Source organism: Macrotis lagotis, chromosome X (genome assembly GCF_037893015.1).
Source record: "Macrotis lagotis isolate mMagLag1 chromosome X, bilby.v1.9.chrom.fasta, whole genome shotgun sequence".
NCBI classification, from domain to species: Eukaryota; Metazoa; Chordata; class Mammalia; order Peramelemorphia; family Peramelidae; genus Macrotis; species Macrotis lagotis.
Window position 1 is genome coordinate 132,161,606 of NC_133666.1, and position 17,827 is coordinate 132,179,432.

Sequence of the window (17,827 nt, forward strand, 5' to 3'; positions counted from 1 at the left end):
ACTTGATTCAGGGAAAGGAGATTTTGGGAAGAAAAACCCAAGCTCAGGATTTAGAGCCAGAGTTGGTCACAGTTCCAAATATTTTCAAAAGGATAAGATGATTAAACAAAAGAGGGGTCTGCCAATTGTCTTTATCTTAATTCATTCTCAACGTTCAATCAAATAAGCATCACAACTGATTTGAAAAGGCAAGAAAATTTTAAATAGATCAAAGAATGATCAGTTGCATTGGCACTTTTACAATTTTTCCAACAAGAGTTTTAAAAGTAGTTTTTTTGGCCTCTTTAGAAGAAATTTATGGTAAAGGATGGTTTTAGCAGTGTCAGAGAGATGAACATTTAGGATAAGACATTTTCATCTGCAAATATTTCCTGCACCAAATATGTATATTATTTCAAGCCAATAGTCATTGAAATGCATTAGGAAGAATGATTGGGCTGTTTGAATACAAATCTGAATTATGCCAATTTTGAACTGCAATTCATTTACTAAAACCTGAATAAAAAGTGAGAGCACCACAGCCACAATGAAGCAAATGAATCTATATATAACATTTAATGCAGGGTTTTTGTCTGTTAAGTTTCTGCCTTCAAATTGCAAGTTAGAGAGAATATCTCCAGCTGTTCATATTTAATCATGCATATAGTATTATGAACATTATTATCAATCAATGTAGCTTATTAGACACAGACATATACATGCTGAAATCACTTAAACACCTTGAGATGATTCGTTCTTAAAAGAGAATACTGAAAAGCTGATTCAAAATTTTCCTTTTTTAATTTTTATTGGGGGATTATCTAATTTAAATAGAAATTGTGTGACTTTTTTACTTGGGTTGAGGGGGGAAAATTCTCAGTTATTCATTCATGAATATAAATAGGTTGATTGAATTATTGCATTTGTATTTTCATGTCAACTATATAATTTTTAAAAGTCCCCAAAGAGTATTTCTCAATGGTATCTACATAACAATCTAAAATCTACTTTGTTGGATCAATTTGTTAATTAAAAAAAATTAAATCTACTGGAAATTCATCTATACATAGTTTTATTGGGTTTCAAAATTTGTGATGATAAAGATGAAATCTTTGGGGAGGAACAAAATATTTGTCATTCTCAAAAGGAAGGATTTGGGTTTTTTCCTTGGGAAGAGGGGACTGACTGGTTCTGGGATTTCATCAGTAGAGGGAGCTTCTGTCATGAAAACTCCCTCCACTGATGCTAATCACATATTTTCAACAAATGGTGTCTTTGGGTATGGATTCCTAGCTAAACTTTGTTCCCCATATTTACAGATCTTAGTTGTTTCCAGAAGAATGATACTAGAATGCTCTTTTGCTAAAGATTCCAGATATTTGAAACTTAGTCATAATTCTAATCATCATGATTAGTTGACTTAGAAGCATTTATCTTTCCAATCAAATGGACATAGTCTGGTCATAGAATACTTTAATTGACTTCAATACAGTGAGATGGCAAATTAACTGTTCTCCTGTACACTAAAAGGGGATTCCTTCCTTAAAAGGAAGTTAGACTAGATGACCTCTGAAATCTTTTCTAACTCTAGGATTCTCTGATTCTACAAGACTTGATTTTCCAAGTCAGGTTAAGAAAATCCAATTAGTTCATGAAATATTTGAACATTTCATTTAGAGCAGTTAAATATTCTAAAAGTGTATTGTCACCTATGAAAGGTGGACAGAAAGGTTACATAAAAGAAAGAAAACATATTTCTGTAGTTTTAGCTGTTCATCTCTAATTTCCATCACTTCTGGGCTGAGCAATACCTGGGCCAATTTGTTGGCTCTAGTCTACATGCATAGTGTCATGAAAACCTCACCATTTCCATTTCTTGCTCCTCTTCTCATGTCAACCACTTAAACATTTATTTATTCTACAGTGTTCTCCATTACTATAACTATGCAATACATCAAAAAATAAACGGTTTCACTGATAGGGATATTCCATTAAATCAACATAGTTCCTTGGCCACAGTTTAAAAAAAAAGCTGCCCACTCTCTGGAAATGAAGCTCTATGCACCAGGCTGTTAGATGACAGATAGTCTGTTTTGGGACCTGTACTTTCCAGCTTGGAAAGACTTAGCAGAGTTTTGACCTCTGCCGATGTGGGCTTTGCAAGCCTAGGTGTTACCTCCATGCCATGAAGAGGTAGCAAAGTGAGTTCAATTGGACATTAAAAATAAATCTAAATCTCCTCCATTAGACTGAGTTCCTTGATGATAGGATTCAATTTTTGTCTTTCTTTGCATTCTCAAATAAATTGAGTTCATGGAGTGTGGAACTAGATGACCGAGCATGTCACTTCCAGATGATCCCTTCACCTTTATTAAGTAGTTGAGTTCTTGAGACCTAAGTTAAGTAGAAATGGACTAAAGAATCAAGAATGAAATCTCATGTATTTTTCTTTAATTTGAAATGGTTTGTCTAAACTAGATAGTAAATTCCTAGAAAGCAGGACAAAGTCTTCCCTCTAAGAGATAACAGGGCCATCCAAAGAATAGCATGATGACCTAATGTAAGGATCTACTACTGAGGTGGTAGGCTCCAGGTTATGTTAAAAACAGAAAAACTAAAGCCTCTATTATTATTATTATTATTATTAGAATACTTTTTTTTTAACCTTTTTAATATTAAGGGGGCCCACCCAACTCAGACACTACAGTTTACCAGATACAGACTACAAAACAACAAATGCATCCTTTGAAGACCTCATTTGCAAACCAGAGCAAGCCTGCAGGTTTAAATAACAAATAGAATGTTCTGGAATGCAATTGCCTCCCATGGGAAAAACCCAAGAGTACCTTCTCTCATTTTCAGGTTGGAGAAATACCTGTTCTTGATCAATTCAGCTTAAAAAAAAAAAGACTGTTCTTTCTTTGACAATCCAGTATAGTGGGAAAAACAATAGATTATCAGTGAAAGACTACCATTTCCTAGTTATGCTGTCTTGGATGAGGCATTTACTCTCACTGATCCTTAGTTTCTTTGCCTGTACAAATGGGACAATAATATATGAATTCTCTACATCATGGGATTGTTGTAAAGACTAAATGGTATAAAGTATATCCATAAAAGAATAAACTTTTGTGGGGGAGGGTATACTAAAACAAAGAAAATATATAGGGTGAGTATTTTATTCCCAGATATGTGAGTCACAAATCTTAGAATTCATTCAAGGTGTCAAAAAGTGAAACTCATCCAAATCTGATGTCTTTCCTGAAACAAAACATGATGAAGTCTCTCCAGTGCATCAGACAGAAACATAAAGAGTGACCAAAAACCACATGAACTGGTAAAGCTATGAAATGGCCTAGATCAAATCTGTGAATCACAAGATTAACATTTAAAGGCTGGCAGATATTGGAGGGGGGGGGTAGGAAGGACTCCCTTAAACAGTAAGGGAGATGAAGCTGTTGTATCTCTGAATGTTTCTCTTCAGGATTTCAGAGCAGGGACCAAGTACTCGCTCAAAACGAGGGCGATCAAGTTTCACACACTTCAGAGGTCCACGGGCCACAACAGTGGCTGCCCGAGGCCGATTGAGCAGCAGTGCTATCTCTCCTGAAAAGAGGTAGAAAATTATTGTCATGGAATTGAAATTTCTCTTCTTCTTTCAAAAACAAGACACAAAAATATCCCCCCCTCTCTCTTTGTGTGTGTGTGTGCGCGCGCACACACACACACACACACACACACACACACACACACACACACACACAAAGAGCGATAGAGATAGATAGTTATATCTATCCATTTGCATCTATAGCTATATATTTTTAAAGCCCAAAGGTGACCAAATTAGTGTCTACTGGGCACTAAGCATCTAAGCATGCATATTCGTATAAGGGCTTTGCATAATGAAATCATTTAAAAGGATTCTGAGGCTATTCATCACACTTTTGAGGACACAATTATTGATAAAATAAAATGAAACAAGCACATTCTGAAGGGGAGTAGGGAAAATGCCTTTAAATAAAGGGAGAAAACATAAATTTGGCAAGCATTTGTGTTTAAAACAGAACTTGGTAGTCTCACCAAAGTAGTCTGATGGCCCAAGTCTTCCAACCTCCACATACTCCTCATTATCAGACCTACGCTGAAGAACAGAAGCTGTGCCCTAGGAAATGGTAAGAGGCAAAAGGGTTAAAAGAAATAGGCTGAATGTTTCCCTTTTGTATACTATTTAAGCATGGAGCCCCAGTAAACCAAATAATGCTAGATTTTTCATTCTTTTTCAGAGACACTTAAGATTGGGAGGAAAGGAAGTTATACAGTGGCATGATCCCACTGGTTGGATATAACTCTCCATGTGCTGCTGATTCTCTAGTCATTAAGCTTCCATTTTTTTTTTTTGTTTCTGAAAACACATGGACAGTGTATTGCAACTGGAAACTTACAAAGTAACACACTTGCCAAAGGCCCTCAGACTTGTGCAGCAACTTGGAAAATTTTCAGAAAAAATGATTTCTCTCCTTCTGAAGGGGAGTATGTATCTTTTGTCATTAAAACAGCCCTTTCTTCCAGCTGACCTTGTACTAACTCCCAAGGACTGGGAAACCTTCCAGTACCCTCTAGGTCCTCCCAGTATACAGTAGTAGAAGCATGTTTTCAGGGACATATCATAAACTGGTTGATCTGACACCCCCCCCCCCCCCATGATCATTTGAGAAGGGGTAGGGGGAATAAGGGAGATATTTTTTTCTGTTAAATTATTAACACCAAGACCGTGGGCTGAATTGACATGGCAGAATAACAATTAAGAAATGCCTTATAAAGTCACCACAAAATACATTACACATTAAAAGGACAACCTTTAGACCCATGCAACCTCGAAAATAGAGCTGATGAAGATATTTTTATTGCTCTCTGGCCCGTCTCTAAAATGGCGCCAACCTTATTAACACCAACCCTGTAAAAATATGTTGTCAGATGAAACTCCTCTAGGCTCATCATCCAGAACCTCTGGAACAGATTTATACACTCAAAAGCTGGAAAGGATAATCTTAGATGATCTTCGAGAAAAATCTAGTTCAATCTTTTAGTTTACAAAGGCAGAAACTGAGGCTCAGAGAAGGGAAGAATTTGCCCAAGGTCATCTAACTATTGTTGGCAGGGTCAAGACTAAAACTCAATATAATGGGGGTGGCTAGGTGGCACAGTGGATAGAGCACTGGCCCTGGAGTCAGAAGGACCTGAGTTCAAATCCAGCCTCAGACACTAATTACCTAGCTATATGACCTTGGGCAAGTCACTTAACCCCACTGCCTTAAAGAAAAATTAAAAAAAAAAACTCTGCCAAAAGCAGCAGCCAATAACTTTTGTTCTCTCTTATTAATGAACTTCATCCTTCGAAAGATGGAGAATCAACAAAAAGAAATTGTACTCTGGACCTGATTCTTACTAAAAGAGAGAATTGGGATAGAAATCAATTCAAATATGAAGTACCCACTATGTGCTAGAAACTGCACTAAGCATTGGTAATAAAAAAAAAAAACAGTCTCCCCCCCAAAAAAAACATGAACTCTAGGGAAAAGTCTTCATTCACTCATTGATTGGGCTTTTGATAGAGGACCCTAGGTTTAGAAAAAGTAGATTTCAAATGGTTCATATTAAAGATAAGTAGGATGTCATGTACTAAAATGTTACACAGAAAGTCAGATGAGAAGAGATGGAAGATGTTCAAGAAGGAAACTTAAGACCCAAAAGGAAGTGGTTCCAATGGGGGAAAAAAGACTTTTCTTAAGATACCCATGTGAATGTACAGGAAACTCACCAACCTACTTAGATTTAAAAAGATGGAAGAAGAGCAACAACAGAGGATGAATATCAAGGCACAATATGGCCTCTAAAGTAATGTTAGCAAGAAAAGAAACAAACATTTATTAAGAGTTTACCATGTGCTGAGAGCTTGGAACATACATACAAGCAAAAAAAAATAGTCCATTGGGAAAGCTAGATGGCACAGTGGATAGATCACTGGCTCAGGAGTCAGGGGGACCAGAGTTCAAATATGACCTCAGACACTTACCATATTTCCCCATGTATAAATGTACCCTTTTAAATTTTTTTTTTTAAGGCAATGAGTTGAGTGACTTATCCAAGATCACACAGCTAAGCAATTATTAAGTATCTAAGGCCAGATTTGAATTAAGGTCCTCCTGATTCCAGTACTGGTGCTCTATCCACTACACCACCTAGCTGCCCCAAGACCCACCCTTTTTCAAAAAATTTGGGGTCTAAAAACTGAGAGCATCTTATATAGTGGTTGTAGACTTTTTTACTTGCATTTCCTGCTTTTTTATTTTTTAATTTTTTATTATATTTATTTTTATTTCTGTACAAATGATGCTTTTTATACATTGCTAAAATATTCTTGTTTAAGAGTAAACATAATACTCTCTTCCCCCCAAAATATAGACCCTCATGAGCAATAAAGTAAAGAAGAAAAAAATTAAAATTAAAATTAAAATTAAAAAAACAATATTAGGGTGGTGCAGTGGACAGAGCACTGGCCCTGGAGTCAGGAGTACCCAAGTTCAAATACGATCCCAGACCCCCAACAATTACCCAGCTGTGTGACCCTGGGCAAGTCACCCCAATCCCATTACCCCCCCAAATAAATAAAATAATAATAATATTAATAAATGTGCTTCAGTCTGTGTTCTAACACCACCAGCTCTGTCATGGGTGGATCACATTCTTTATGACAAGTCCATCACAAAAACTACTTCTATATTTTTCCACTGTTGCCATTGCTGATCGCAAGTCCCTCCATTCATACTTCCCCCATTACCATACACTACATTTTCTCTCTCTTTTCACTCTGTCCCTCTTCTTAAAAGTGCTATAGGGTAGCTGAGTGGAGCAGCAGACTGAGTAAGAGGCCCCAAGCCCACAAAACACCCCTAAGGCTCAGCAACCACCTGGCCCTGTAGTCCCAGACAGGCCATCCAATCCCAGACCTTTGCAAGAAGTAAAAAAGAAAATGTGTTATATCTGACCACTCTCCCCCATGGTCCACCCTCTCCTCCATCACTCACATCCTCCCTCCCCCTGTCCCCCTTCTCTCCTTCTTACTCTAGATGTCTATACCCCATGGGAAATATATACATATATATATATATATATATATGCTGTTTCCTCTCCAAACCACCTCTGATGAGTGAAGGTTCCCTCATTCCCCCTCGCCTTCCTCCCCATATTATTGCAATATCTCATTGTAATAAGAAAAATCTTATTATATGAAATATCTTAGCCTTTTCTACCTCTCCTTTCTCTTACTCCCATAACATTTCCCTTTTATCCACTGACTCCATTTTTACAATATAGTATATCTTCAAATTCAGCTCTTTCCTCTGCTTCATCTATAATAGCTCCTTCTATCTGCTCTATTAAATAAGAAGTTTCTTATGAGTATTATCAGTATCATTTTTCTATACAGGAATACATACAGTTCATCATCATTAAGTCCTTCATATTTTACCCTTCTCCTCCACTCTCTATGCTTCACCTGAGTCCTGTATTTGAAGATCAAACTTTCTGTTCAGCTCGGGCCATTTTATTTTTTTTTACTTTTTTTTGCAAGGCAAATGGGGTTAAGTGGCTTGCCCAAGGCCACACAGCTAGGTAATTATTAAGTGTCTGAGACCAGATTTGACCTCAAATATTCCTGACTCCAGGGCCGGTGCTTTATCCACTATGCCACCTAGCTGCCCCTAGCTCTGGCCATTTTAACAGGAACATTTGAAATTCTCCCAGTTCATTGAAAGTCCATCTTTTTCCCTGGAAGAGTTCACTCAGTCTTGCTGGGTAGTTGATTCTCGGTTGCATTCTGAATTCTTTTGCCTTTTGGAATATTATATTCCAAGCCCTACAAGCCCTTAATGTATTTGCTGCTAAGTCCTGTGTGATCCTGACTGCAGCTCCACAATATCTGAATTGTGTCCTTCTGGCTGCTTGCATTATTTTCTCTTTGATTTGGGAGTTCTAGAACTTGGCTATAATATTCCTGGAGGTTGTTTTTTTTTTGGATCTCTTTCCAGGGGAGATCAGTGCATTCTCTCCATTTCTATTTTGCCCTCTGCTTCTAGGATATCTGGGCAATTTTCCTGTAGGAATTCTTTAAAAATGTCAAGGCTCTTTTCCCAATCATGACTTTCAGGTATCCCAATAATTTTTAAATTGCCTTTCCTGAATCTGTTTTCCATATCAGTTGTTTTTTCAACGAGATGTTTCACATTTTCTTCTAATTTTTCATTCTTTTGATTTTGAAGTATTGTGTCTTGACTTCTTGTAAAGTCAGAAGTTTCCTTTAGCTCCATTCTAGATCTGAAGGATTTATTTTCCTCAGAGATCTTTCTTATCTCTTTTTCCATCTGGCCAATTCTGCTTTGTAAAGCATTCTTCTCCTCAATAACTTTTTGAACAGTTTTATCCATTTGACCTATGCTGGTTTTTAACATGTTATTTTCTTCAGCATTTTTTTGGATCTCCTTGACTAAGCTGCTGACTTCTTTTTCATGTTTTTCCTGAATCTCTCTCATTTCTTTTCCCAATTTTTCTTCTATCTCCCTTACTTGATTCTCAAAATCTTTTTTGAGCTCTGTCCTAGCCTGGGCCCAATTTCTGTTTTTCCTTGGAGTCTTTAGATGTAGGAGCTTATACTTCTTCATCTTCAGATTGAGTATTTTGATCCTTCTTGGGATCATAGACAATGTATTTCTTAATAGTATTTCTCTTTTTTTCTCTGTTTACCCTTTTCCACAGCCTGTGCCTGGTCTTGGGGTGCTCCCTGAGTTTTTGAGTATTATTGGGACACCCCCACAAGGACCTCAGAGTGTGAGGCTCTGACTGATCTCTTGGTCTGTGAATGACCACAAGTGCACCCCTCTGTCATGGGGCTGAGGTGGGGGGCTGCTGCTATTCTATGGGGGGGCCTAGACTGTGATCAGGATCTGAATGTGGTCAGAATCCTTTTCCAGGTACAGAGGACAGACCTCAGCAGTCTTTCTCTCCACTGCCCTCCCTTTGGTAGGCTGAGTACTCAAGGCTCAGTTGCCTGGGGGCTCCTGCTTACTGGGTCTGCCTGCTTCCAGTTCCTGGATCCAGATGAGTGCCCTGAGGGCTAGGCTTCATGTGCTTACTCTGGCAGAGGTCCCCCCACTGATCTTCCAAGTTGTGCCTGGTGCTTCCTGGGGTGTAGGTCAGGAAATTGCCCCCACAGCCATGGCTCCCAGGCGCCCTGGGGCTGCCTCTGAGAGGCCAAAGTTCCTTCACTCTGATGGGCCACCCCTCTAACCCCATAGAGCGGAGTCTTTCTACTATTTTCCAGGTTACCTTGGGCTGGAGAATTGCCTCACTAGATCTTTCTATGGGTTCTGTCTCTCGAAAATTTAGTTAGAGTCATTATTTTTTGAGTTTTGAAATATTATATATATAGAGAGAGATCTCCTGTCACCATCTTGGTTCCTCCCTCATTTCCTGCTTTTTTCTCACTTGTCTTTGTGCTCATTGTTTCATATTAGTTACTGGTACATTAGGTTACGTTTAGTCACATTCTGCTCAGAAATGACTCAGAAAAGATTTTTGTACAATGCTAAATTCAAGTTCAAAGTGATCTAGTTTGCAAAAGCGAATGGAAGTTTAATCCTCTTCCAACTGAGAAAGCAATCTAAGACTGGCTGCATGAAGAAGAAACCCTACTGAAAATGCCATGGCAGAAGAAGGCCATGAGAGGCAAGTCAGTAAAATGGTCTGATTTAGAAAGGGAATTGAAGATATAGATTGAAGAGCAAAGGGCAACTGGAATTCCTGTGTCCACAAAGATGGTTCAGCATGAGGCAAAAAGAATTGCTAATGACAAAGAAATTACTGATATCAAGGGAGGACACAATTGATACTTCAGGTTCATGAAGCAGAATGGATTAAGCATGACACCAGACTTGCCCAAAAGGTACCAGAAAGTTATGAGCAGAAGGACCATGAATTTCTTGATGAATAAAACTTGAGTTCAATAACTTTATGCAATATTTTTTCTTTTAAATTTCAGGCCCCAAAATTAAGGTGCATCTTATACATGGGGAAATATGGTAGTAATTACCTCTGTGACCTTGGGCAAGTCACTTAACTGCACTGCCTTGTAAAAAAAAACTAGTCCCTGTCCTCAAGGAGCTTACTTCTCTTGTGGGTAAAAACAACACATAAAAGGAAGCTAAAAACTGATGGGAGTGGGGAATGACAATATCCAGCTTTAGGTATTGTTGAAGTCAATTAGTCAAGAAAAGGGTTAGAAGGGAAAAGAAGGCAAACTTGGGTTCCTCCACAAAATGGAGTCCTCAGGAGGAAGTTACTAAGGGGAAAGGAAAGCAGAAGGATATTCCAGATTGACAAGGGTGAAGGAAGTTGAATTTTCCAGGACAAATACTCCAGATCTTGCCACAATATAGACAGGAGTCCCAGGAGGAATTCATCAGAGTCAAGCATGTTAAAGTTTGGGGTAAGTTGAGTGTGGCAAGGGTAAATAAGGTATCGTTTTTTTATTTTTTTTTTAAGCTTTAATTTAAAAAAAAGGAAGATCAAAGAAAGTATTGAACTCCTATTTGAAGCCTATGGATCAGTGATAATGAACAATAGAAAGAAGGCAGTGAGGTTCAATTTATTTTCTCCTATCTTCTCTGCTAAGAAGAACAAACCTTGTACTAGAGATGACACAACAAAAATTACTAATAGGGAGTTGATATTCAAGATAAATAAGGAGTTTCATATAGTGCCTGGCACATAGTTGATGCTTCATAAATGTTTATTGATTATGACTACAGCTATAAAGAGATAGAGAGTACTAGCTTCTCTTGAAGAATCCAAGATAAATGGCCCAGATGACTACATCCTCAAGAAATGAAAGAACTGGCAGATATATGAATTATTGTGAGTGACATTTGAAAGATCATGGAAAATAGGACCTGTACTGTGAAATCAGAGAAAAGTAAATGCCCCGATTAATAAGGAAAAAAGAAAGGAAGAAAGGGAAGAAAGAAAAGAAAAGAAAAGAAAAGAAAAGAAAGAAAGAAAGAAAGAAAGAAAGAAAGAAAGAAAGAAAGAAAGAAAGATAGAAAGAGGAAGGAAGGAAGGAAGAGTAAGGAAGGAAAGAAAGAAGGAATTAAGAAAGAAAAGGAGAGAAGGAAGGAAGAAAAAAGAAAAAGGAAGGCAGGAGGGAATTAAAGAAAGAAAAAGAAAGAGAAGAAAGTCTTCAAATTGTTCGTCAATGAGCTTTCCTGGGAAAATTTTGATAGCTAAAGTAAAGTGATGGCTGGCAAACCTCTAGAAAGGTTAGCAAAGAACCAGAACAGATCGTACCAACAATGTAAATGTAAATAACATTCACACTTATAAACACATACATGCAAAAACCTTTCAAAAAGTAAATGTTGCAAAATTATGAAGAATAGGCCTGGCTTGAAAGAAGAGACAAGACAGTACACTATCAAACCCCTTCACTGAAGTACATAGGCATATAGCACATTGCACATTTTTTTGGAATTTTTTCAATTGACTGGTTGCTTGTACTCATTTTTTCCCTCTTTTTCTTTTTGTCCTTAAAAATACCATTTGGTTGGAAGAGGGAGGGGGAGATACTGCAGAAAACTATGATGCAAAAAGCAAAGGGCAGGGCGGCTAGGTGGCATAGTGGATAAAGCACCGGCCCTGGAGTCAGGAGTACCTGGGTTCAAATCCAGTCTCAGACACTTAATAATTACCTAGCTGTGTGGCCTTGGGCAAGCCACTTAACCCCAGTTGCCTTGCAAAAAAAAAAAAAGGGCAGAAATACAAACATTTAAAAAAAATAACAAAACAGGTCATATCAGGTGACCCTCATGTCCTTTTTTTGGCACAATTACTAAACAAGGAGATGAGGGGGTACTGTGAATGTTACCTATATTTTAGTATTTAGTAATTTAAACTTTCTTATACTATTTTTGTTGAGAAAATGGAGAGATTATGGCTAGATCAGAGGAGAATACAATTAGATGAATTTGGATAGATGGCTAGTTAGATTCAGAAGTTTTTAATGGTTCAATATTAATGTGGTAAGAGTAGCCTAATCAGATCTCATCTTGAGAGCTTTGTTCAGTTCTAGGCAATGTGGTTTAAGAAAGATACAGATAAACTGGAGACTAACTTGGAGGAAGACTACTAGGAAAGCACTGAGATTTGATTCTACCTTACTGTCCAAAAGAGAAATGAACTTCCTCAAGAGACAGAGGGTTGGTTCCCTTTCCTTGGAGGTCTTCAAGCAGAAATTGATTACTCTTCTAGTATACTATCATGGAGGTTCATATTTGGTTGGATTAGATGACTGTGGATATCCCTTTCAATTCTCAAATTCAATGTTTAAGATATATATATATATATACACCATATAGTGCCTTCACCCTTTCAGGGAATTAAACCAGCTTACTACAGATTATCTTCAAAGAAAGCTTTTAAATGATACCCAGGTACCCTTTAAGAGCTATTTGCTGAGCACTTTACTCTCAAGGTATATTTGGCTCAGTCACCCTGGCTCACCCAAGACTCAGACCTGTGAAATGCTAGGCTATTCCTGAGGTTAATTTATAATCCTAACCTCTAAACAGTCCAAAGCATACATAAGTCAGAAGACCCATCTGTTGCCAACCAGCTGAGGAATCTGCAAGTTATTGGTAGGCGGTGGCATTTTCTCAATCCCTCCAACCCCGCTGTTTATCTGCACTTGGTCATGTTTATAAAGCCAGTTTGATTGATGATTGGGCATAGCTTCTCCTGGTAACTTCATGTAGAATCTAGCTTATCTCTAGACAATATTATGCTTGCCTAAGTCCTGGTGGGATTGTCTAAATAGAAGGCTAACTATAACAATAAACTATTCCTTGGAGGTAGAAGAAGAGAAAGCTGAAGGGGTGAGGACTTGAAGTCTTAAGCCTTGCCCTTTCCTACCTGGGGTGACCTTGGAAAAGTTATTCTAGATCTTAGTTTCCATATTTGTAAAAATGAGGTAATTGAATTAGATGACCTCTAAGGTCCCTTCACCTTCAAATTCATGATCCTATGATTATTTGGTTCAACATCTTTCTGAGATTCAGGGAGGGAAAGGGGTTTGTCCAAGGTTTCATAGCAGAAGAGCTGGTACTAGAATCTGCCCATGTCTCTTGACTTTCAGAAGCAGTTCCATGACATATATACCAGATAAATTAGGCAAAAATTACAGCAAAACAATTAAGATTTATGAGGACTGGAAAAGTCTTCTTGTAGAAGGTTGGAGTTTAGCTGAGACTTGAAGGAACTCAGGGAAGCCAGGAGACTGGGAAAGAGGCATGGTTCACAGTTGGGAGATGATGGTTCTCTGAGAGATATGGCAAGCAGATCAATGTCACTGGATCACAGAGGGGAATGAAGTGCAAGAAGACTAGAAAGGTAGAAAGAGGTCAGGTAGTGATTTTATCCAGGCAATAATAGGGAGGCATTACAGTTTAGTGAACAAGGTCATCTTATAATTGCAGTATTAGAAGAGGACCTCAGAGATCACCTAGTCCAAATACATCTGATAAAGAGCCTGCTACATCATCACCCAGAAGCAGCTATCCAGTTTTTACTTGAATATTTTCAGTGGGGGTGGGTGGGAGGGTTACTCCTGTCTCCCGTGGCAGCCCATTCCACTAATGCTTTTTTTTTTTTTTTTAGTTTTGCAAGGCAATGGGGTTAAGTGGCTTGTTGCCCAAGGCCATACAGCTAGGTAATTATTAAAAGTCTGAGGCCAGATTTGAACTCAGGTATGCCTGACTCCAGGACTAGTGCTCTATCCACTGTGCCACCTAGCTGCCTTTCATTCCACTAATTCTTTTTTTTTAGATGTTTCTTTTCTTTTAGATTTTTTTTTTCAAGGCAATGGGGTTAAGTGGCTTGCCCAAGGCCACACAACTAGGTAATTATTAAGTGTCTGAGGTCAGATTTGAACCCAAATACTCCTGACTCCAAGGCCGGTGCCACCTAGCCACCCATTCCACTAATTCTTAAGAAGTCATTCCTTATACCAAGCCTAATAAGTCTAGTTCTACCTTTTCTATATCCCCACCAAATTGCTTCTAGTTTTTTGAAGTCAATTGTAATACCTTTACCATAACCCTTTCTCAACCTTTCAAATGTTTTTAGAGGCACCCCAATCCCCATAAGTTTTCTATTCTTAAAATTAAGTATCTCCAATTCCTTTGATTAATTTTTATATAGAATGATCTCCATTTGTCTCACCACACTAGTCACTATCTTTCAGATAATATCTAGTTTCATTATAACCTTTCTAGAGAGTGATGTCTAAAAGTGAACATGGTGCCCTAGATATCTAGTCTGGTTGATTACTATGAGACTATTATTTCCCTCATTCTGGTTATTCTCTTTCTTTTAGGGAAACAAAGGATATAATGAGCTTTGGGGCTACCACCACACATTGTTGACTCTGATAAGAACCATTATCTAATCATGGCTTCCCATCCTGTATTAGTGAGGTTGATTCTTTGAATCCAAAGTAGAATTTTACTTTTATACCTATTCAAATTTGTCTTATTCAACTTCAGATCAGCTGAGATCATCTGATGTGTTAATTATGTCTCACAGTATGTCATCATAGTATGTCATCTGAAAATTTGACAAGCATGAATTCTAATATATATATAAAACATTTATACATATATACACATAGATATAAACACATACACACACACAAAACCCTTTTAAAGAAGAACTGAAAAGAAAGAGAAGGTCAGGAAAACTAACAGACAGATCAACCAAAACTAATGCATCTTTAGACTCCTACTTCTGCAAAGAAAAGAGGGAGGTACATTATCCCTAAAGAGGGATATCTTATTTATTATAACCACACAGTGTTATAATTGTTTGATGTTCTTTTTAATATTTACTTTGTAGCTACTGGACACAGTTTCTTTGTTTTTGTACCTCATTTTAAAAAATCGCTTTTTTTTAACTTCACCATCATTACTTTATCATTATCCACTATATCCCTCATCCCAACCAGAGAATCATTCCTTGTACACAGAATAAAAAAAGAGGGAAAAACATCCAGAAAAATTAATTGACACACCAATCAAATCCAATGGTATATGCAATGTTCTATATCCATAGCGCCCCACCTCTACAAAGCCAGAGATGGGGAGAGAAACTCATTTTCAGTTTTGAGATATTATCTATTTTTAAAATTGTCTGTCAGACTCAGCTTGTGAATAACTCCATTATTCCACTCTAAATTTAAGCCAGAAGTCAATGAAAATGAAAGCTCATCCTGAAGATGTTATAACCATCATTTGATCTACTATAAAGGGACAGGAAGCCAGCCCTGCAAAAAGACTGCCTTCTCTTTTCCTTAATTTCAATTTTTCTCAACCTGCTCCTCATGGAATGGAAAACAAAGTGGTAGGGCTTTCAAGCAACAAAAACAGATCTGTCCTTGGTGACAGATCAGCAAATGCAGGGTGCCATTTTTCAATATCAAGGAGGGCATTCAGTAATCATGCCTCACAGTGGCATCTGACTTCATGTTCCATCCTGTTTTCAGAGAACTGGTAGATCTGAATATTGGTTCCTATTAGGGGAAAAAAACAAAACAATTTCTTTGACTCTGCTAGTGCAGTTAATCCTGAAAAAGCCGATAGTACAGAGTTCCCAGGACAGAGATGTCTGAGTTTCACAATAAACACTAAGTTTGGCAGAAGTGATTGATACTTATTCCAGATACATCTTTTTCCATTCTTGAGTTAAGCATTGTAAACTCTTCCTGCCACTGAGTAAGACCAGAGCTACAATTAAGTCAACTACTTCTGACGGCCAAACTAAAGGTTTAAATATACATGCCATAATTTTAATCCTCATCCCAAGTGTGGCATATTTCATGGGAAATTCATGGGGTGCTGGCAGACTACAAAATATTTCTAGACCATTAGACATCAAGGAAAAAAATCAATCAAAACTCACCTAGGAACTCCTTTATGATAAGAAAATATTATTATTATTAGACCAACAAACATTCCTTTATGAACAGTTCAAACTAACTATTTCATTGGACCTTATAGATGGCCACTCCATCTCCCACCAACTCTATGCCTTTGCATAGGCTATCACCTATGCCTAGAATGAACTTCTTCCTCACTTCCATGTCTTAGAATCCCTGGTTTCCTTCTAAGCTCAGCTCAAGCACTATTTTCTCTTCTTTTTTTTTGTTTTTGTTTGTTTTTGCAAGACAGTGGGGTTAAGTGACTTGCCCAAGATCATACAGCTAAGTAATTATTAGGTGTCTGAGGCTGGATTTGAATTCAGATGCTCCTGACTCCTGGGCTGATGCTCTATCTACCTCACCACCTAGCTGTCCCTCAAGCATTATTTTCTACCTGAAGACTTTCCTGATCACTTTTGCTTTGTTGGAAATGTTTTTATTTTCTTCCTTTCTATTTCTATAAACATTTGTATACTTGCTTTTTCCTGATAAAACTGATAGAAGGGGCGGCTAGGTGGCATAGTGGATAAAGCACTGGCCCTGGAGTCAGGAGGACCTGGGTTCAAATCAGGTCTCAAGACATTTAATCATTACCTAGCTGTGTGGCCTTGGGCAAGCCACTTAACCCCGTTTGCCATGCAAGAACCTAAAAAAAAAGACTTCTAGAACTGATAGAAAGTTTCTTTTTTATGTTATTTTTTAATTTTTTTCCAATTACATGCAAAGATAGTTTTCAATATCATCTTTTAAGTTTTTGAGTTCCACATTTTTCTACCACCTTCCCTCCCTTCCCCCTGCCCATGACAGTGAGTTATCCATTATAGGCTGCACATACATAATCATGTTTAATATGTTACCATATTAGTCATGTTGTGAAAGAAGAATCAAATCTCAAGGTGAGGAAAATCATGAGAATGAAAGGAAAAAACCATAAAATAAGTTTTTAAAAAGTGAACATAATATGTTTTGCTCTGCATTCAAAATCTGTAGTTTTTTCCTCTGGATATGGATGGAATTTTCCATCACAAGTCTTTTAGAATTATCTTTCATCACTGAACTGCTGAGAGGAGCTGAGTTCATAATAGCTGATCTTCTCACAATATTGCTGTTAATGTATACAATGTTCTGGTTCTGCTTATTTCAGTAACTATCAGTTCATGCAAGTATTTTCACATTTTTTTGAAATGTATCCACTCATGATTTTTTATAGAACAATTGTACTCCATCACATTCATATACCATAATTTGTTCAGTCATTCCCCAGTTGATGGGCATCCCCACAATTTCCCATTCTTTGCCACTACAAAAAAGGTTGCTACATATATTTTTGAACATGTAGGACTTTTCCCACATATATCTCTTTGAGATACAGACCCAGTAGTGGCATTGGGACCAAAGAGTGTGCACAGTTTTATTATCCTTTGGCCAAAGTTTCAAATTGTTCTCCAGAATGGTTGAATTAGATCACAACTCCAACAGTGCATTAGTGTCCCAGTTTTCCCACATCATCTCCAACATTGATCATTTCCTTTTTATTGTTTTAGTCAATCTGAGAATGTGAGGTCATACCTTAGAATTGGTTTAATTTTCATTTCTCTAATCAATAATGATTTGGAGCCTTTTTTCATATGACTATAGATAGCTTTAATTTCTTCATCTGAAAAACTGTCTGTTCATGTCCTTTGACCATTTTTCAATTAGAGAATGACTTCTATTCTTTTTTTTTTTTTTGGTTTTTGCAAGGCAAATGGGGTTAAGTGGCTTGCCCAA

The 17,827-nt window shown here is 37.5% G+C and overlaps 1 protein-coding gene across 3 annotated transcripts in view; it reads right to left on the minus strand.

The window, feature by feature from the left end:
* Window positions 1-1,806: 1,806 nt before the first annotated feature.
* Window positions 1,807-17,827, minus strand: part of PRKAR1B (protein kinase cAMP-dependent type I regulatory subunit beta) — a 255,717-nt gene continuing 239,696 nt past the window's right edge. For all 3 annotated transcript variants that reach the window (XM_074202616.1, XM_074202619.1, XM_074202617.1), the window contains 2 exons: window positions 4,060-4,141; window positions 1,807-3,585 (listed from right to left, as the gene is read on the minus strand). In XM_074202616.1, coding sequence (XP_074058717.1) covers window positions 3,413-3,585; window positions 4,060-4,141 — 255 coding nt within the window. In that variant the 3' untranslated portion in view covers window positions 1,807-3,412. The remainder of the gene's footprint in view (window positions 3,586-4,059; window positions 4,142-17,827) is intronic.